The 20850-nt window shown below is 48.7% G+C and overlaps 1 protein-coding gene across 1 annotated transcript in view; it reads left to right on the forward strand.

Annotated features, from left to right (window-relative positions):
* Nucleotides 1-4642: 4642 nt before the first annotated feature.
* Nucleotides 4643-20850, forward strand: part of MERTK (MER proto-oncogene, tyrosine kinase) — a 95457-nt gene continuing 79249 nt past the window's right edge. Inside the window, exon 1 of the mRNA XM_040993528.1 lies at nucleotides 4643-4913. Coding sequence (XP_040849462.1) covers nucleotides 4853-4913 — 61 coding nt within the window. The 5' untranslated portion in view covers nucleotides 4643-4852. The remainder of the gene's footprint in view (nucleotides 4914-20850) is intronic.

Here is a 20850-nt window from a genome sequence, read left to right on the forward strand (position 1 = left end):
ATGAAATGCTTGAGGCTGAATACTTTATCAAGAAGAAACTTGTTTGGCTTACAATTAAGAAGGCTGAGAGTCCATGAACAGTTGGTTCCATTACAACATAGCAGAATGATGACAGGGCAAGAACGAGGGACCGCATGGAAAGTCAGGTGGCCAGAGAAGAATTCAGGGTCTGGACTTCCTCTTTGTATAACAGTCTGCTCTTGTGGGAACAAACCAGGATCCTGTGTGTATTACATGAATTCCTTGCAGGAGCAGCACCTCCAGTAACCCAACCAACTCCTACCAGGCCCCACCTCTTCAAGACCCCAAATCTGTATTTGTGTCCATATCTCAACAGTTCTCAATATCATTGCCTGGGGACCAAGCTTTGAGCAAATGGAATTCTGCATGGGAACTACATCCTTTCTCTTCCATTACTATTTTCAAACTATTGGGTGGATTATCTTGAAAGTTCAAGGGGTGGTAGGGGAAACTAACTAGAAGAATAATTATTCCATTGTCATGTTCACTGTACTGAATGGAGTCTTTCACTTGTACCACTTCATTTTGCAACAACTACAAAAGCCATTGTGCATTGGGAGTTAATTCCAGCCAGCCTGGAATTAGGCTGAGCTGTTTTGCTCAGGTTCCTACCCAGCACTGACGCTGGGCCAAGGACACGAGGCATACTGATGAAAAATGTTGCTTTTTAATCTTAGACCCAAGGAGGTTCAGGAAGATTTTCCCCAGTTTCTCAACGTTATTTACTGAAAACAGGCAGATGGATGATTTGTGCCTGGTCTTCATGAGACCCCCAGAAGACTGCTGTTGGAGCTAGCTAAGCCTGCAGAGAACGCTTCTGTGAGCAGAAAAACACAAAAATCTTCCATTTTGAGCTCCTTGAATCTGGAGTGCTTCATGAACACACAGATGCTTCCAGATCCAAGAAAGAAAGTGCATGGAGCCATATTACTTAATGATTAGTTTTAATAATTTGAAGGGCAGAGGGATGGAGAAAGAAAGAGATCTTCCATCTGTTGATTTACTCCTGAAATGGCTGTGATGGTCAGAGATGGGCCAGGCTGAAACCAGAGCCTGAAACTCCACCTAGGTCTCCCACATGGGCAACAGGAACCCTATCACTTGAACCATCTTGTTCTGCTTTCTCAGGCTCACTTGCAGGGAGGTAGATGAGAAGCAGAGTAGCTGAGGCTTCAACCTGCACTCATATGGGATGCTGGCATCATCCGTCACTGAAATGGCTTAATCCACTGTGCCACAGCACTGACCCAATGAGGACAAATGATTACATACCCGTTTTTTTTTTATTGTTATTAACATTGTATTATGTTATACAGTTTTATAGGCACTGGGGATTCCCCCCACTCCTTCCACACCCCTCCCCCTATAGTGGATTCCTCCACCTTGCTGCATAACCACAGTTCAAGTTCAGTTGAGATTCCTTCATTGCAAGCATATACCTAGCATACCCTTTTGATTGTGATGTACATTCTTTTTTTAAAGATTCATTTATTTTTATTGGAAAGGCAGATATACAGAGAAGAGGAGATACAAGAAAAAGACCTTCCATCTGCTGATTCACTCCGCAAGCAGCCACAAGGGCCTGAGCTGAGCCGATCTGAAGCTCGGAGCCAGGAACCAGGAGCTTTCTCAGGGTCTCCCTCATGGGTGCAGGTTCCCAAAGCCTTGGGCCATCCTCAACTGCTTTCCCAGGCCACAAGCAGGGAGCTGGATGGGAAGCAGGGCTGCTGGGATTAGAACCAATGGCCATATGGGATCCCAGCATGTGCAAGGCAAGGACTTTAGCACTAGGCCTCCATGCCCGGCCTGTGATACACATTCTTTTAGAAATTATTTTATTATTTTTTTTAAAGGCAAAGGCACAGAATGAGGATGGCAGGGAGAAATAGAGATTTCTCACTTGTTAGTTCGCTCCTGAAATGCGTACAGCAGCCAGGGCTGGGCCAGAGTGAAGCGAGGAGCTGGGAACTCAACTCAGGTCTCTCTTGGTGTTTATGAATACCTGAAATGAAGCAGGTCCATGTTTGCACAACGGTAGCTGAACAGCTGGTTCTCTGGCACTGAAACTAGGATAAGGGCACTTCATTGTTTTTAAGATTTATTTATTTTTATTAGGGATATAAGATTTACAGAGAGGAAATACAAAGAGAAAGATCTCCCATCTGCTGGTTCACTCTCCAAATGGCTGCAGCAGCTGGAATTGGGCTGATCGGAAGCCAGGAGCTTCTTCTGGGTCTCCCAGGCAGATGCAGGAACCTAAGGCTTTGGGCCGTCCTTGGCTGCTTTCCCAGGCCACAAGCAGGGAGCTGGGCAGGAAGTGGGTAAGCCAGGAACATGAACTGTTGCCCATGTGGGATCTCAGTACTTCCAAGGTGAGGATTAGTCATTGAATCATCATGCTGGGTCCAATGAGGGCATTTCGTATCACAGTCACTCCTGAGTGTCCTGAGGCTAACCTGATGTCTACTTTCTTACTTTAAAATTTATTTATTTATTTATTTGAAAGGCAAAGATTGGGCAGGGAGGGGGTATGGAGAGACAGAGAGGTCATCCATCCATTAGTTTATTTTCCAAATGTCCAAAACAGCTGGGCTGGGCCAGGTCAAAGCAAGGAAGGAACCAGACGATTCGTCTGAGCCTCCCACATGGAAATCTTTGGGCCATCCTCTACTACTTCCCAGATGTGTTAGCAGTTACTGAATTGAAACTGGAACAGCTGGGACTTAAACCTGCACTGTATGGCATGCTGGTGCCAAAGGTGGAGGCTTAACTTACTACATCACAGCACTGGCTTATTTTTTTTTACCTTCACCTTTCCCATCGCATATTGTAGTCATCTGAATAATTAGTAGAATAAGTGCAAGGCCATCTGACGCAAGGCTCGCACAACATGAATGCTGTAGAACTATGTCCCATGTTTTAGCTAAGTTTTGGCATGTATAGAAGTTTTGGATGCAAATTCTTTACAGCATAAGGTTGGGGCTTATGATTCTCCTTCCTGAGAGTAGGCTTCTGACTGCCCCCTCCCAAGAGAGTAAGGTTAGGGGCTGATGTTGTGGCACACTGGGTTAAGCCACTGCCTGCAATGCTGGCATCTCATATTGGTGCAGCCTTTTAGGTAGTCCAACAGGAGATGCAAGTTCCCTTCCTCTTCATCTCTTTTTCCTTCTCTCTGTGTCACTCTACCTTTAAAATAAATCTTTTTTTTTTTTTTTTTTAATGTGAAAGAGTGGGGTGAGGTGTAAGGTTAGGCCATCAAGGGCTTTGCAAAGCTATTGAGTTCTCTGGAATGTTAGCTTTTGGAGACCTGACTTGCTTTGCATGACTTCATGTACTCAATGCTGTCACGGAGAAGTCCTGTTTAGACATCCTGGTCTGCAGCCCTAGTGCCCACATCACCCCCATTGTGAGCAGCACCCACGTGCATGCATGAACATTTAGATCAGAAGATGGACAGGATGTCAGCCACAGGGTCTCTGTCACAACTACTCAACCTGCCCTTCCCCTTCCTTGCCTCCACCTTGCCCTGCGCTGCCTTCAAGAAATCCCCCCAAAGGTGCATGGCTGTGAGTGAAAGCAGGCTGCCTAGCAGCAGAGGGCCTCGCTGCTCCAGGAGTCTGTTCATGTGGCCCCTCTGGTTTCATCCCAGAGGACTAGGGCCAGCAGGAAGCTGACACATGCCAGATTTTGTGTTACTCTCTGTGTAACGTAGAACCCCAGGCCACCCAGGCTGGTCACAGCTTAAGCTACAGGTGTTGGTGACCCACCTGATGGAGCAGAACAGATGGAAGAGAGAAAGGGAGATCAGATCATGTTGGACCTTGGGAGACTTGGCAGGACTTTAGCCCTTAGCAGAGAGAAAGACACCTGAGGAATCTGGGGAATTTGCAGCAGGAGTTGGCTCCCATCACCAACGCCAACGGACCACAGTAAAATAGAAGGCATTCTAACAAGTGTTCCATTAAGAAGCAGGAGTGGAAGTTGCGCTGTTGGTAAACGCGGCTTGAACCTTTCCCTTAGGATTCGCTGTCTCTGCTGCCACTGTCGGCGACCCTCCTTTTGTGCCCCACTGAGCCTGCTCCACACCTGTTAACTGGCTCACCTCCATCCAGGAGTGATGCCCCTCATAGTCCCCCCAGAAATTCCTTCCCAGGAGGCGTTCCTTGGGGAGTACAACGCCTTACGGTTCAGCCAGCAACGCTGCCGTCTGCGTTTTCCGAGTGCACAGAGCTGGGATTGCGAGGGCGCGTGGTCCTTAAACTACTGGACTTTCTTGGTGATTCTAGGGGTTGCTTCCAGTACCACCCACGGTCTCTGCTCTCCCCTCTCACTCCACCCACACGTTGCACCCAAGTCCTGCCCGTCCTCCTCTTTTACCACTCACCAGCACCCTTTCCTCTCCAACCTCTCTCTCCTCTATATCCCCTGCCCCCATCCCTATCCCCGTTGGACAAGCGGCCGCAGGAGGCCCGCCCCCGCTTCGCAGCCGCGCCGGCACTCTCCGCGCGCAACCTCCAGTAACCTTCGCTTAAGCCGTGTTCAGCCCCTGGTCCGCCCCTATCCAGCTGCCCCCATTTCCTTCTCCTCCTCTAACGTCCGCCTCTCCGCCCCCTCCCCGCCCCGACCTGCTGGAGTCCGCCTGGCTCCCGGCCCCTGGCCCGCCCCCTTCCAGCCTTTGGCGCCTCCCGCCAGCAACTGGGAGGCCACTTCGGCGCCTGCTATCCCGGCCGCTTGGTCTGGAACACTTGGCTGGCGCTTGCCCGGTTCGCGGGCATGTTCGGACCGTCCATCTGAACGTCGATCTGGACAGTTTCCAGATCGCGGCTCCAGGATGGGGCTGGCCCCACTATCACTGATCCTGGGGCTCTCCCTCCGCGCACTCTGGAGAGGAGGTGAGTTTGCCAGACCGCGGGGCTGGGGTTCGGGGGCTTGCGACCGGAGCTCGTGGAACGCGCGGGACTTCTGGCGAGTTTGCAAGCATCTCTCTGCGGCGCCAACAGCACAAGGGAGTGGGGCGCGGTGGAACCCACACATCCACCGACCACGTCCCCTCCAGCGGGTTATTGAACAGGCTGGATCGTGGGCGCGCGTGCCGGTGGGTTCCCTAATCGCCGCGGAGAAATGGTGCCCCGCCTGGCGCGCTGCACCTCCCGAAGTTTGTCGGCTGTGGAGAGCAGAGGACGTTGGCAGGCTCTGGTCTGTAATAAACCGGAGGCTTCCCCGAGGCGACGCAGCGGTGTTGCATTGGGTGTTTTGGGGGGCCCGTCTACACGGTTCTCGGCGTTGAGGGGTGGTGACCTTGGCGCTGCGAGTTGCCGAGCGCTGGAGAAGAGGAGTGTTCTCTCCCTTGCCTCGCGGGGACGGAGCTTCAGGTGCTTGGGAAGCCTCCAACGTCCATCTCCGGCCACCAGTGTCGTCACTGGCACTTGAGGCCCAAGAAACTGATTGATAAGCGGAGGCTGGGAAGGCGGGATTCGTTCTGCACCCCCCCCCCCCCGGCTTCTTGAGAGCGTGAGTGATCCCGCAGAATTCAGGTTGGATCGTTTCTTGGGGAAGCTGGAAGAGTCTAACCGGAGACGTCCCCCCCACTCCCAAGAAAACGCAGCGGAGAGGGACGGGGGAGAAAATGGTCAATAAAGTCATGCCAAGTATTCGTCTTAGCCCTCAGGTTTCTGTTGGCACCGAGAATGGGGTGTCTGCCTCTTCGGCCCACAAGTAATGGCTAGCTAGCTAGCACCTGTTCCATTCAGAGATGTTTCATAAGGATACCTGCCAGGTTCAGTTTCTACTTAGTTCTTAGTTCTTTTCCCCTCCCACCTTGGGCATTTTTCCTCTCTGAAAGCTCATTTGCTCAAACGAAAGAGCCCTAAACAATACACGGTCTTTGGCACATTAAATTACAGAAACAATTTGTAATTGGGAGCAACACAGCCATTTGCAGCAAACGTCAGGAGCCAAGACCCAGCAAAGAACTAAAGCCGCTCTGTTCTCTACCCCCTCCCTCACCAAACCCTCCGAAATTCCTGGGCATTCCTGCCAGGTCGGTTATTTATAATCTGCTACGAAGCTGTTAGTTTTTGCTGCTGCCATGTGCTGCAAAATTATGGAGCAAGTCATGAGAACAACTGTATTTGTGAGGGTTATTTAAAAATTGACTATCTTTACTGCCCATTAAAAAAAAAAAAGCTGTAGTAAAGAACTTTTGCAAGTAACAGCTATAGTCCTACAACCAGAGAAAAAAACCTTTTCATATCCACTCAGCAGGAAGAATGAGTAGTTTCTCCAATTTCCCTTGTACCTTTTGCATTTCATCATGAAGTTTCCTTGTGAGATGTCTGACACGGAGTGTTCCATCTTTCCTGGTGAAAACCTGGAAGAATGGGGATTCTCACGGGCAGGAGAAGTTAGAGTGCCAAAGAAAGTGATGAAACTGGAAATTAGAATCTTCATGTAGGTGTAAGGTTTTCATCATGCCTGTTGTGGCTCTCAGTGGGATTACTAACCAGAGAGGAGAGGTGTGAAGGTGTGCTGAGGCTCCACTGCAGACAATGGGTACGTCATTGCAGTTCAAGCCTGGCTGCGTCCAGGGAACACACCTCTGCCCCTCCACGAGATGTAAAGATGGGAGGTAGCCAACCACAAGGCTGATGTTTCGGAGCTTTCTGTTCCCTCTCTGATGGGGGCGCCGTTGAGCAGTGAAAGAGACCCTGAGTGGCTCCCGAAGGCAGGCTGGGCCACAGGTGCAGAGTTCCTGAATGGGCAGGTAACTCATGACCAAAATGTGTGTGTGTATCTGAAGAGCAAATGTGTAAGCATTCCCCTGGGGAGAACTTTTAAAGTTGCCTTTTTCTTTTGTAATAGTGGTCTCAAATGCTTTTTTAGGGAAAAGTCATCAGGGTATACTTTAGTAAATAAATAAATTTAAATAAGTTATTCTGAGCCATTTTATTGAAATGCTAGATGAAAAACTGGTTTTTGTTTATTTTAATGAACAATAAGGATGTTTTAAATTTTTTTCTGAAGGTTTCTAGATGACCCTGGAGGAAGGGCCTGTGAGTTACTACTGATCAATGTTGACAATGAAGTGAATTGGGTCCGCACTGCTAGGTGGGCTAGCTGAGTGGGGGCCTCAAGCACACAGGTGCCCTGGCCACTTCCCACATACCAGCCACAAGGAGATTCTGACGGTGAACCTGATTGTGTCCTCAGAACATCCTCCTAAGGCTTCCTGCTCCTCACCAGGAGTTCTTGGACACTCACCGGCCCCTCCCCTCCTCCTGACTCGTTTCCCGTTCACTCCCACTTGTCCCCTGTCAACTGTGCCTTCTTCCCAGCTCCTGAGTAGCCTTGGCCTTGGCTGTCCGCCTAGATCCCTGCGTGCTGGCTTCTCCTTTTCTCTGGGTGTCAGCTCAGATATGCCGCAGCCAGAGTTACACAGACCCTCTCCCTCCTTTCTCCAGTCATTTTCATTTCCTGATAAGACTTGTCATTCCTGATGCATTCCTCTTTTCTCTTGTTTTTCTCTTTGTTTGCTTGTTTTGTTTTCCTTCACTGTTGCCCTTGGGCTCACTAGGAAGTAAGAGGTGAGCTCCTGGGGGCAGGGTGGGTGACCCAGCCCTCTGTGTCTTTCTTCTGGCTTTTGCAGAAACAGAGCTGTTGGGTGCACTCTGCCTTGGGGTGTGGAACTTAACTGATAGAAAACAATCTTCACTTTCTCAGTGGTGCTCAAAGTGATTGCATTGCCTGGAGAAGTTAGGAAATGAAAAGCAAGAGGGTAGGCTTTTGGATCTTCTGGCCCCCTAGCATATTTTTTATTCTGATTTCTTCACCTAGGAAAAAAAAATATATCCAAAGCAAGTTCTCCTGTTAAAAACCAAGTGGCAACAGCTCCTTGTCTGGAAGCGGGCTGCCCTGAGTGCCTGGCCTCTGTGACCTTTTGTTGTTTTCATCTTAACCCAAAACACATGGCTGGGGGTGAGCAGTGCAGCTCAGCAGAGGGTTAATGATTAGGAAAACTGAAAACAGAGTTTCCCTGTATGTGCCTCTTGTGACAGTTAGCACTGGCCAGCGTGGGGGGGGGGGCGGTCCTGCAATGCGGGTGGGGTACCTGTCAGGACCCCCTGCTCATTTCTGGGTCCGTGGGACTCCACTTGGATGTCATGGAGCTATTCCGAGGGTGAAGTCAGCTACTAAGCACAGTATTACTCATTATGACCCGCAGTTTCCCCTGTCCTGCTCTTACAGGAGCGCCAATCTCGGGGTCATTGTTTGTCCTGGACAAAAGGTACTCCCTGAAATGTGTGTCCTGGGTTGCTCCTTGCAATAAGAGGACAGAACTGTGGTCCACCCACCATTGTTCATTTTACTTTGGGGAAGGGGCGGTGGGAGGTGTTCCCTGCCCCCTCCTCCCCAAATCCAGGGTGCTAAAGCTCTTGCTGTAGCTTTTGCTAGGGTTTTGTTTTCGAGTGGTTCTGTAGCAAGACCCGCCAGGGGCCCAGCAGCTCTGGGAGCCCCACCTCTCCCCACCTACCACGCATCCCTATAAGCGTTCAGGCTTGACAGAATACCGGGATAGCTTCCTGTCATGTGCCCCTCAGGAAAGCATTAAAAAGAAGGCCAATTCCTGCCTAGCTCTCCCACAAAACTACTCTAGAGTGGGTGTGGTTTTCATTTGGCTCTGTTTTTTCAGTTTAGTTTGTGTGTGTGTGTGTGTGTGTGTGCGTGTGTGTGTGTTGGCTTTTGGAGTATGCACAGGCAAGTTTATTTTCCTTTTTACCAGGTCAAACCAGGTTTTCCAGCAGAAGGTTTTTAGCTGCTGTGGAGACCACATGCAGCCTGGGTTCTTAGAGAGGAAATTCTGTATGTGTGTGTGTGTGTGAGAGAGAGAGAGAGAGAGAGAGAGAAAGAGAGAGAGAGACAGAGAGAGAGAGAAGAGAGGTGAGGAAATGAAAGAAGCAGAGTCCGAGGACACTCCTGGCCCTAGATACTTCCAGCTTGGTGGCGGGTGCCAGGCCACATTCTCTCGTACCTGTGGGGGCAGCGCAGGCCTTCTCTGTCTGCACTCTGGGAATTTGTTCATAATCCCTGACCAGAGGTAAACCCGTGTTGCTTCTCTTCTCCCTTTCTTGTTCCTGTCCTCCTGCCTCTAGCTAAAAAAGAAAAAAAAAAAAAAACTGCAAAGAATGGCTGGTGGAGAATTTTGTTAGGATAGTGCCTCCCACCACCCACTACCTCCTGTTGGAAAGCAGGAGTACCGAATACCTGCCGACTCAGGCACTTTCTCATCCCCGTCTTAGTTTTCTCTGTGTGAGCCATGGCTGTTACTTGGGAGGAGAAGAGTTCTTAGCACAGCAAGGGGTCAGGTCTTGGAGCTCTCCTGGGGCCTCTGTGGGGCAGCAGGGTCCCGTGATCAGGGCCCAGATCCTTGGAAAGCTCTGAGTATTATCCGTGTCCCATGCTGCCTCCCTTAGACTCAAGAGCTTGAAAGTATAAAGGAGGGGAGAGCGACTATGCCCTAAAGGTTCCATCATAAACCCTATTGTCAGTCCTGGAAGGTTTCATTTCACTTTGTCTACTGCAGTGCTTCTTTCTCTTCCCGGGGAAGGGGGTGGAGAAAGGATTTTCTGTGAATCTTGGGAGTAGCCAAGAGAGAAAGGAGGCAAGGGTGGAGAGCCAGAGAGAGCAGATGTGGCTTTCTGCTTATATCGAGATCGCTCATGAGAAGTTGTCCACCAAAGCCTGAGCGTGCTTGACAGTCTTATGATCAGAGGAAACCTGCTTCATTTCAGAAGGTCAGTGCGTGGATTTTTGTGGCAGTGCATTTTGTGGTTGTGGGTGGCTTCTTGTACGTGGTCAGTGTCTTCCAAAGGTTGGTCTCTTCTGAGGTGCTGTCTTAGCACCTACAGAGGCAACCATGGCCCCAGCAGGGGGCCACCACAGGGCTAATGTCCCGCTTGACCCACTTGGCTGGGTAGGGTGGAGTTAGATCTCACGTTGGCACTGAATCCAGCCCATGCTTTCTGCCAAATCTCTCTTTGTGTGTAACCCATCTCTCCTTTGGGACTGCAGTTCCTCAGCATTCAGGAACACGCCACATCTTAGGCCTGCCTTAGCCGCAGCCCTGCCTCTCATTAGATACACAAAGGAAAGCCTTGTTTGTTTTGGAAAAGGGATTGTTTTGCTATTTTAAGCCTTAGGGCCCTCATGTGAGAGCTACTGATGGGAGGCAGGCTTCATTAAGTGTTTTGAAAATGATCATTTTCCACAACTAAGGACAGGCTGTGTTGGTGGAGAATCTTAGCACACAGATGCAAACTTGCTGAAAGTATTTTCTCTCACTACGGGACTTACTGAACTGGCAGAGCCTTGATAAATATTCATGGACTTGATGTGCTGCCTGGATCTGGAGGCTGATTTTTTCCACTGCTACAGTTAATGGCATGCTGCCTCCTACCCATGGGAAGCAAAACCGTTCTCAGCCTTTTTACAATTCGGGCACGTGATTGGAAGATTTGTTGATGGATACAATGTTCTTTGAAAATTTGGGGGTGAAGAGAAAAAGGAAAATTTGTTAGCTTTAGCATTCGTTCACAAAATAATCACATTGGGAGTCCAATATTGCAAGTTCTCATCCCAGTTTTGATGTGAAGTTACAAGGACTCTTGGGGAATGGTGCGTTCCCTTTTCAGAACTTCAGACCCCCTTGTGTTAAATGGGAGAGAAATAGCTGATGGCAGAGGGTGCGCTTCTGAACAGAGAACAGGTTGTACTTGCAGGGGACACTTTCTCACAAGGAGACTCTGGACACCGTGCCCCAGTGGGTCTGGTGGACTTTAGCATCAGCCCAGATATGGGAACCTGGGGACAGAAGCTTTTTTTGTTTGTTTGTTTCCTCCAGTTATTTAAAAGTCACGCATACACACACACACACACACACACACACACACACACACACACACAGAAAGAGAAAGCAAGAGAGACAGAAGAGACACAGATCTATCTTCTCTCCATAGTTCCACAATATTCAGGGTTGGGCTAGGCTGAAGTCAAGAGCCAGAAGCTCAGGCTAAGTCTCCAATGTGACTGGCAGGGCCCCAAGTACTTGAGTCATCCCTTGCTGCCTCCCCAGCACGTGCATTAGCAGGAAGCTGGAATTGGAAGCCAAGCTGGGACTCAAACCAAGGCATTCCGATATGGGATGCAGGTGTCTCAAGTCTAACTGCTGTCTACAGGCCTACCCTGCAGAGTGTGACTTCTGAATCACGCCAGTGGGTTATTTACTGATGGCAGCTGCTATTTCCTGCCACCTGGGATGTCTGCTCCCATCTAACACCCCCATCAGCTCCTATCTGGAGCAGTAGAATGGTCTGGTACATACATTAGCAGGAAGCTGAATCAGAAGTGGAGACAAAGACCTGGCTTAACAGCCTAGTGGCTAAATCCTTGTCTTGCATCTGCTGGTATCCCATATGGGCGCCTGTTCAGGTCCTGGCATCTCCACTTCCTATGCAGCTCCCTGCTTGTGGCCCGGGAAAGCAGTAGAGGAAAGCCCAAACCTTGGGACCCTGCACCCACATGGAGACCTGGAGGAAGTTTCTGGCTCCTGGCTTCGGATTGACTTAGCTCCGGCCATTGTGGCTACTTGGGAAGTGAATCAGCAGACAGAAGATCTTTCTCACTGATTTTCTTTCTCTCTGTATGTCTGCCTTTATAAAAATAAGTAAATCTTTAAAAAGGAAAGAAGAGGAGGCAGGACTTAATCTCAGATACTTAGATATGGGATGTGAACTTCCTAAGTAGTGACTGAACCCACTGCACCCTAAGACCCACTGTGCCCTAAGACCCACTGCGCCCTAAGACCCGCTGCACCCTAAGACCCACTGCAGCCTAAGACCCACTGCAGGGAATGGGTGTTGAGCAAGATACTAGCAGCACCTTGCCCTGTGTGTGTTACAAGTGTTGTTCCTAGCACACTTTCTTCTTCAGCTGGCCTTTTTCTCTAGGCTTAAGTTTGCTAGATCGATCTGGATTTAAAAGTGTAAATCTAAGATGAATGACCTTCACAGGCAAATGTATGAAAACATTGTGGTTTTCTTTATCCAATCTCCTCTTAAAGGGCATTTAGGTTCTGGAAAGTTTTTCTTTTATAAGGAAAATTACCATGAACATTCTTCTTAATCTTTTACTCATGGCAATTTCATTTTCTATAACCAAATGCACAGATTCTAGGTGTGGCATTTGATACATGTTGACAGATATTTATGAAAAACCAGCCATCTGAATCAAGATAGCACCTAATCATCTTACTTGTCTCCCTTGGACAGGTGTGAGTTTGCAGGAATGGTAATGCTGTGTTGCAGGTTTTTGTAATTATAGGCTCAAAAGACATTGCTGGTTCTGCATGTTTTATAGACAGTCTGTTGCTTTGGGAAATCTCAGCTCTTTTTCCCTAGGAAAACTCCAGACAGGTCTGGTTATACTTCTTTGGGTTGTGAAGCAAATTGAGGCCATCGTGACATCACCCACTGGCTCTCCCAGACGTCCCATCCTCGCTTTTGGCTCTTACACTTGGGCACCCTTCTTCTGGTTAACCTCAGAATGAACTGCCACCCAGAGCTCAGTAGCTAGGGTTCCAAGTGGGAGCTGGAAGGTGAAGGTTTTTGGGGATGTAAGAAGCCTTTTTATTCCATCCTGGCCGTGCAGATCTAGCTAGGCGCATTGCAGTTCTACAATACTGGTTTCGTCCACTCCGACTATGGGACAACATCAGGCAGAAAGAAAACCCCATTGTTCTTGGATCCTGGGGACCTAGCTAGTCTACCTTCTTTCCACCTTTCAGAGTTGTTCTTTTAACTGTGGTGACATATAATATAAAATTTTCCTTCTTAGCCATTTTGAAGTGTTAATGCAGTGGTTTTAGAAACATTAGTTATGTGGAACAACCATCTATCCTCAGAACCTTTTCAGCTTGTAAAGTGAAACTCTACACCCTTTAAACTGTAACTCCCAGTCCCAGGAACCACTTTTTTTTGTTGGCCTCTAAGATTTTTAAAAAAGGGTTTATATATGTGTGAATGTATGTATTTGAAAGGCAGAGCGTGAGTTTCTAACTCCTGGTTTATTCTGCAAGTGGTCACAATAGCCAGATCTGGTCCAGGTTGAAACCAAGAGCCAGGAATTCCACCTGACTTTTCCATGTGCGTGTTAGGGACTAACCATTTGGACAGTTATCTTCTGCTCTCTTCCAGGGAGATTTATTTAGACCTGGAGGAGCCAGGATTTAAGTGCATCGCCATGGGACCCATTGGCTTATTGCACACCACACCTAAACTTGGTCTCTATGATTTTACTATACTAATCTTTCAAGGTGTTTTAAAAAATGTTTATTTATAATGCCGAGTGTTTTTAGATCTACTTCATGGGAAGGATAGGGAAAGACTCTTATTTTCATTTTAGAGGGAATTCTCTGTTATTTGTCATCCCATGGATATCCACATTTTAAAAAGAAACTTTTTTTTTCCTTAAAAAAATGAGTTGTTGTTGCTGTGTGTGTGTGTGTGTGTGTGTGTGTGAAAGAGAGAGAGGCATTAAGGTGCTGGTGAGCTTGAGGATGTGTCCAAGGGCAGTATGATGGGACAGCTCCTCTGAGGGGGTGAGATGCCTTCCCAGGGCTTGTAAAAGCCCACCTGGACCTTCGAGGGAACCGACCCAGACCGTGGGGAGAAAGCTGCCTGGCAACCCAAGCCAGAGCCTTTGTGTGATACTGGGTGACCTGCCAAAGAGGGGAGAGAAAGAAAGGCCTTGGTTAAGTAAACATCATCTGTGCATATCTCACTGCAAGGAGCTGAATGGTATAAGTCAGTGTAATTGTTTCCATATGTCTGGCATTGATCATCCAGGCGAGACTAAAAAAGTTGCGCCTTTGAAATAAGACAGGCCAGAAGTTTCATGTTAGGAAAATAATAACTGTCGTTTATTGCATGTCTGTGCAAGCCAGATAGTGCACACAGTGGTTATTTTAAATGTTTCTATATACTTGAGAGGCAGGGTCAGAAAGCTCCCTTCCACTGGTTCACTCTCCAGATACCAAGCACAACGGCCTAGTGACTAGATCCTCACCTTGCAACTGATGGGATCCCAATGGGTGCTGGTCTGTGTCCCAACTGCTCCATTTCCCATCCAGCTCCCTGCTTGTGGCTTGGGAAAGCAATGGAAGATGACCCAAAACTTTGGGAGCTTGCTCCCATGGGGATACCCAGAAGAAGCTCCTGGCTCTTGGTTCCTAGCTTTGGATCAGCTCAGCTCCAGCCGTTGTGGCCACTTGGGGAGTGAACCAGTGAACAGAAGACATTTCTGTCTGTCTTTCCTTCTTTCTGCAAATCTGCTTTTCCAATAAAACATACAAACAACAAAACAAAATGAAAACTCATATGTAATGAACTCACAGGGACAGTGCTGGCGTCAGCTGGCTTCCCATTTTGCACATTTATAGTTTATCTGAAATTTAAGCACAAAAGAGTACCTTTAAAAAAAAAAAATCTGGTGACCCTATACCAACATGGCCCGTTTAAAAAGCCTGGCCCCGCCAGCACACTGCTTTCTATTCACTTTACTTTCCTGCCACCGTGCAGGCATCTCTGGCTTTTCTCTGGTGTCTGATTTTGCTCCTCCTGTTGCATGCCGCTGTGACCTTTTGGAGCCTGTGGGGCTCCCCTTCCACCCACTCCCCTTCCCCCTAGGCCCCAGGTCTGGTCTCCCTGGGGACTTACTCAAGGTCAGTGGATTCTGCTGTTTTTTCTCTTTCTCCAGCCAAGTTAATGATTACCAGTTACAGTTTTAGAGCCATTAATCAGGCCAAGTGACGTCAGGTTAAAGGTTATATCTTTCCACTCACTGAGTGTTGCTGCTTTTCCAGCCATCAGAAATCCTGTGTTTGCATAAAGGCAAACAGGTTAGGAAATAGCAGTTTGTTTGGGATTTGACCTCAGTTGTGGGGGGGACACAATTCAGATACCAGCCTAGGGGAATGCAAAGGAAGGGAGCTGACACCGTCTGTTCCTTTCTCCTGGGCAGGGTGGAGGGTATGGGGGTACAGGCAACAATGAGACTCCAAATGCAAAAGCCTTTCCATCAACTGTACGCTTTAAAAGGAGGCTTCTCTCCTCCCTGTCTGAAGGGGACTGCTTGACAGCAAATCTGTCAATAGGCAGAAAGGAAACCCCAGTGTGTGGTGTGGGGACAAACGGCATGGCCCAGGTTGCCCGCATATGCCCCCAGTGTGCTCCATAGGGTGGGAAGCCAAGAACCCCGAGGAGTTCCAGGATAAACTCACACTGTTGCAGCCTCCTCCTGATTTTGAGGCTAATCTTCAGAGAGCTCTCCTGAGAACAAAGGAAAGAACAGGCAGAGGCCCTCTAGGCTGACACTTCAGGCCTGCTGTTCTCCAACATTCTGGCCTCGGATTGCTCCTCTCTCCCTGAATACCTGGGATGGGAGCAGGCAGATAATGCATACGTAACTCCAAGGGCACTGTCTACTGAGCAGCATTCACCAAGCGGAGCCCAATGGTCGCAGCTCAGAGGGGCTCAAGCCTGGAACCTGCAGTTGTAGTCACTGCTGCTTCTTTTTTCCACCTTGAACTGTGTTCAGCAGGCTTCAGGGAAATCAGATGGTGCTCATGTTGGTTGGGAGAGGTTGAGGGAAGCCAAGGCCAGTCGTATCTTGAGATTCTTTAGGGCCAAGTGTCCTTTCCCATCCCAAACCAGAAGTTTGTTTTCTCCTGTCACTCTTGGTGGCCAAGTGTGTTGCACCAGTAAGCCACACTCACGGCTTTTCACTCTTTAGTCTCAGGTGTCACTCCCACAAAGCCCAGACCTGGCCTCCGGTGGCTAGCAGGCCAGAGTACAAATGCAAGTTAGTAATGAGCATATTAGCCAGGATCTGTATTGGGAGCTGGTGGACCCCGAGACACATCAACTCCTGCCACCATGGTACAGTTACCATAATGAGGGTTCAGTGGGTGTCAGGAACTTTGTTGAGGTCATGTCTTGAGGCCTTGGGAGACCTAGTGGACACTGCTGGCTGGCCACTGAATAGCACTGTGTCTCCAAACGCCTTCCGTTACACAGGGAGTTCAGAAACACTCCAGCAATCCTTCATGGGTTTCAAGGTGGGATGTAGCAATAACAGTCATACAGAAAATAGATTCCTTACTAGCATCTCCCACTTGACTAATTCTCAGTCTATGAGATTCTTTACCAAGTCCCTAAATGTCTGAGCTGCTGTATCTGTGTCCAGGGCCGTCAAGGAGGTGCCACCCACCGTCTCCCACAGCCATCCTTCTGCCAGCCACAACAGCAGTGCCCTTGCCTGGACTCTCTGTCCGGCTCATCTCAGAGCCCTGTGAGCATTATACCCACTTATCCTGTGGATGTCCACTGCAAGACACCTCCCTGCTGTGCGTCACCCTGAGTTCAGAGGATGTCACCTTTAGCCTTTGAGGAAATTACAAACTCATTCAAAAAAAGACAAGGATGGATATTTGGCAGAGAGATTAAACCACTAGATGAGACACCTGCGTCCTATATTGGAATGCCTGGGGTCAAGTTTCCACTACGTTTCCAATTCCAGCTTACTGCTAAAATGCACCCTGAGGGCTGCCGGGCCCTGCCACCCACCTGGGACCTGGATGGAGTTGCTGACTCCTGGTTTTACCCTGGCCCAGGTCCATCCCCAGCCCCAGGTGTTTGGGAAGTGAACCAGCGGAGGAGCAACACTTTCTCTCTTTCTCTCCCTCTCCCTTTTCTTTCTTGTCACTCTACCTCTCAAAAACAAAAACAAAAACAAAACCACGTGAGCCTGGCACAATGGCAAAGTGGCTAAATCCTCACCTTGAACATGCCAGGATCCCATGTGGGCACCAGTTCATGTCCTGGCTGCTCCACTTCCCATCCAGCTCCCTGCTTGTGGCCTGGGAAAGCATTTGAGGATGGCCCAAAGCCTTCGGACCCACGTGGGAGGCCAAGAAGAAGGAGGCCAAGAAGAAGTTCCTGGTGGCTTTGGTGGCTCAGCTCTGGCCACTGCAGCCATTAGGGGAGAGAACCAGCAGATGGAAGATCTTTTTCTCTGTATCTCTTCTCTGTAAAACTTGCCTTTTCAATAAAAATAAATGAATTTTTAAAAAAGAAAAAGAAAAGAAATAAACAAGACACACCTACAAGGAATAAATCCAGTCAATTCATTGATCAGATAAATACACTATCCCTGTCCCATGGGCCTGTCCCTCTGTTGGGCACTGTTGGACACTCTGTTGCTACAGAAGTTGATGATGGAGACAAAATTCCCTGACTTTAAGAAGATGGCACTTGATATCTTGGCAAGGATTATCTTAGTCCATTTCCCATAGCTGTAACAAGATACCTGAGGCTGTGTAAGTTGTAAAGAAAAGAGGTTTATCTAATGCACAGTTTTGGAGGCTGAAAGTCCAAACAGCGTAATGAAGGTCCCCTGGCTGCATCCTGCTCTGCTTGGTGGGTAGTGTGAAGGCAGAAGCGTGCGTGAGGAATGATCACACAGTGAGACAGGAAGTTAGAGAGACATTCAAGCTCAAGCCTGTTCTTTTATAACAACTCGCTCTTGGAACTAACTGAGTCCCTTGAGAACTAGTTTCATCCCTTCCATTGGCAGCAGCTCCTGTGGCCCGATTACACTGCTCACCTCTTAATGGTTCTATTGCCTCGCTGGAGACTGAGCCCATGAACCTTACCAGGACCCACTGAAACCTGTTGCAGAGCAGAGCAAAGCTGAGTGGCTACTGGAACACACAGGCCCAGCACAGCAGTGCTTGCTGTTGAAACTCCAGGACTTAGTGGGAGTGGGTCCCCGGCACCTCTTTGGGATCTGCGTGGGAGGCCCTTCACGCCACCCAAGGTGTAGAGCATCATTCGCCTCCCATTCCTGCTGCTTATCGAGCTCTCACAAGGAAGCAACCTTGGAAGAAAAGAGAAGGGAGAGGCTATGGTTTCTTGTTTATTCCACCCAAATTCCAGCCAGAGGCAGCGCACTTTTCCATGTGTGCTGTGCAGAAACAACCATATTTTCATGAAGCCTCTGCTGTGGGGAAGCTTTTTGGGTCTGATCTCATTTTCCATCATCCCTCCCCTACAAATTAGGAAACTATTCCCCTTCTGTGAGTGAGGGAGGGGACACCATGCAACTGAAGTAACTGAAAACTTAGCAGCCTAAAGCATAATTACATCATGGCCCCGGCCCTTGGGTCCACGAAAGCTTAGGATTATTTTCATTTTCTGTAGGGAGGTTGTGCAGTGTGAAACTCGAGACACTGTAGATGGAGACGGCTATATGGCCATACTACAGCTTGGGGGAGGGGCGGCGCTGAGCATCAGCCAACCCAGTACCATCTCCTATAAATCAGCAGTTTTCAATGGCCAGACTGTTGCAAGGTTTTCCTGACTGTCGGTAAAATGAGCAAATAGCAGAAGTAACAATTGCTAACACTCCCTGTGTCCTTCCTGCGAGCCAGGCATAGGGGCAACTCCTTTTCTTCCTAACAGCAACCCTGTGGCGCATTGCAATTACCTGCCCTGTTTTCTCTGCAACTACCGACGGTCCCGTCCATTCCTGACAAGTGTCCTTTGTACCAAGGTCATGTCCTTCCCCAGCATCTGGATACTGGAGAACCAGCAATAGTGAGGACCCTGGGCTAGTGTGATGGCTCAGGGGGTTAAGCTACAGCCTGCAGCACTGGCATCCCATACAAGTGTTGATTTGAATCCAGGCTGTTCCCCTTCCAATCCCTGGTAATTCTCCTGGGAAAGCAGCTGAAGGTGGCTCAAATTTTTGGACCCCTTTTATCAACATGGGAGACCTAGCTTGAGCTTGACCTACCTCCAGCCGTTGGGGTCATTTGGGGAGTGAATTATCAAATGGAATCTTTCTGTGTGTGTCCAATGCTGCCTTTCAAATAAGTAAATATTTTTTTAATTACTTATTTTTCTTGGAAAGGAAGATTTTTGAGAGAAAGACAGAGAGGTCTCTAATTTCTGGTCCACTCTTCAAATGGCCATGATTGTTGGACTGAGTCAATCTGAAGCCGGGAGCCAGGAGATTCTTCCAGATCTCTCACAAAGGCCCAAGACTTTGGACCATCCTCCCTTTTTTCCTAGGCCACAGGCAAGGAACTGAATGGGGAGTGGAGCAACTGGGACACTAACTAATGTGCTTATAGGATGCTGGTGCTTGCAGACAGAGGATTAGCCAATTGAGTCATTGCACCCACCCCATATAAGTATATCTTTTTTAAAAAGTTAGAGGGGCATCTTTCTTGCCTCCTGTCCATCCCGGTCTCTTCCTGGAGTATTTCCCTCCCCCTGGCCTCCCCTTTCTTGCTCTGCATTTCCCTCAAGCACTGCTGACCTTCTCCCTCTCCACTCAGAAATCTTCCAGAAATTGCTCCCACCGCATGTGGGACTCTGAACACTTCTTGGTCAGCTCAGTTCCAGTTTCTGTCTCCCATTTTTGTCCGTTCTAAGCTTTCCTTATTAGTCTCTGTCTATCTAATCTAATTGGGGGTGGGGGGCCTCCGGAGCGACCCTGATGATCATTGCAAGAGAGGGTGGGGAGCCAAAGTTGGAGCTGAATAAGGACCAGAGAAAGCTCCTCTCTCCTGAGTCCCGAAGGTTTACTGTTCTGTTGCTGAGGACCGCTCAGGGCTCCTGGCTGTTGTTCCAATGACATTAGATCCTGTGAGGAAGGATCTTGGCTTTTTCCATCCTGTGTGTGAGACCAGATAGGGAATGGTTGACCTCAGAGCCCTCTCAGCCTATGAGGGCACTCCAATTCTCCTTGGCAGTTGGGATATAGTCCTTGATTGCCCATACTGATAGTCCTTGGTGAGGTACCGGGAGTCTCCAGGGTTAGGATACAACCCTCCTCCTGGGACAGCCTCTTTTGCTATGCTCCAGTGAACCCCATCTCCTTGTAACTCCTGGGATGCTCTGCTGCTCTGCCTTGGCACAGGTGACTTTGCTTAGCCCTTCAGACGGGGTGCAGCAAATCTGAAATGCAGGAAGTGCTGTGTCAATGTCCCGCCAACTTTGGGCCAGATTGTGGAGATGGGTTATCCTTAAAATCAGCCAGTGAGCAGAGTGATTAGGGCATGGGTTTAGCCTGAGCCCTGACTGAGCAGCATTTCAGTTGGCTGTGAGAAAACTGTACTCACAGGTCACCTGGCAGGGTCAGGATTTTGAAACCGGTGCCCACCCACTGGTTTACCCCCTACATGGCCTCAACAGCCAGGGTTGAGTCAAAGCCAGGAGCCTCGAGCTTCCTCTGGGTCTCCCACATGAATACAGGGTCACAAGGACATGGGCCTCTTCTGCTGCTGCTTTCCAAGGCCATCAGCAGGGAGCTGGATCCAAAGTGGAGCAGCTGGGACTCAGGTGGTGCACATCTAGGATGGTGGCATCGCAGACAGTGGCTTTCCCAAATATGCCACAGCACCTGCCTCCAGGTTTCCATTTTCTAGTGCATTGGCTTCAGTACATATTTGAATTTTTCATAACAAATTTGTTGTGTTTCACAAGAAACTTACAGTGTTTTTAAGTAAATTAAGGAAACTAGAAACCAGAGAAAGCATGATTTGTTTCTACCACTTTTTGCATTCTAAGAAAGGGATGTAAATTTAAATGGAAAATTAGGGGATAAAAATTAAAAAGAGAGAGAAAGAAGGAAAGAAAAATAAATTAGGGGTGGGTGGTTTGGGACAAAATCACCTGGCTCCTCTGTCTCGGAGCTCCAGGATTAAGCAGA

Source organism: Ochotona curzoniae, unplaced genomic scaffold, assembly GCF_017591425.1.
Source record: "Ochotona curzoniae isolate NIBS_2020 unplaced genomic scaffold, NIBS_Ocur_1.0 contig_883, whole genome shotgun sequence".
Classification (NCBI taxonomy): Eukaryota; Metazoa; Chordata; class Mammalia; order Lagomorpha; family Ochotonidae; genus Ochotona; species Ochotona curzoniae.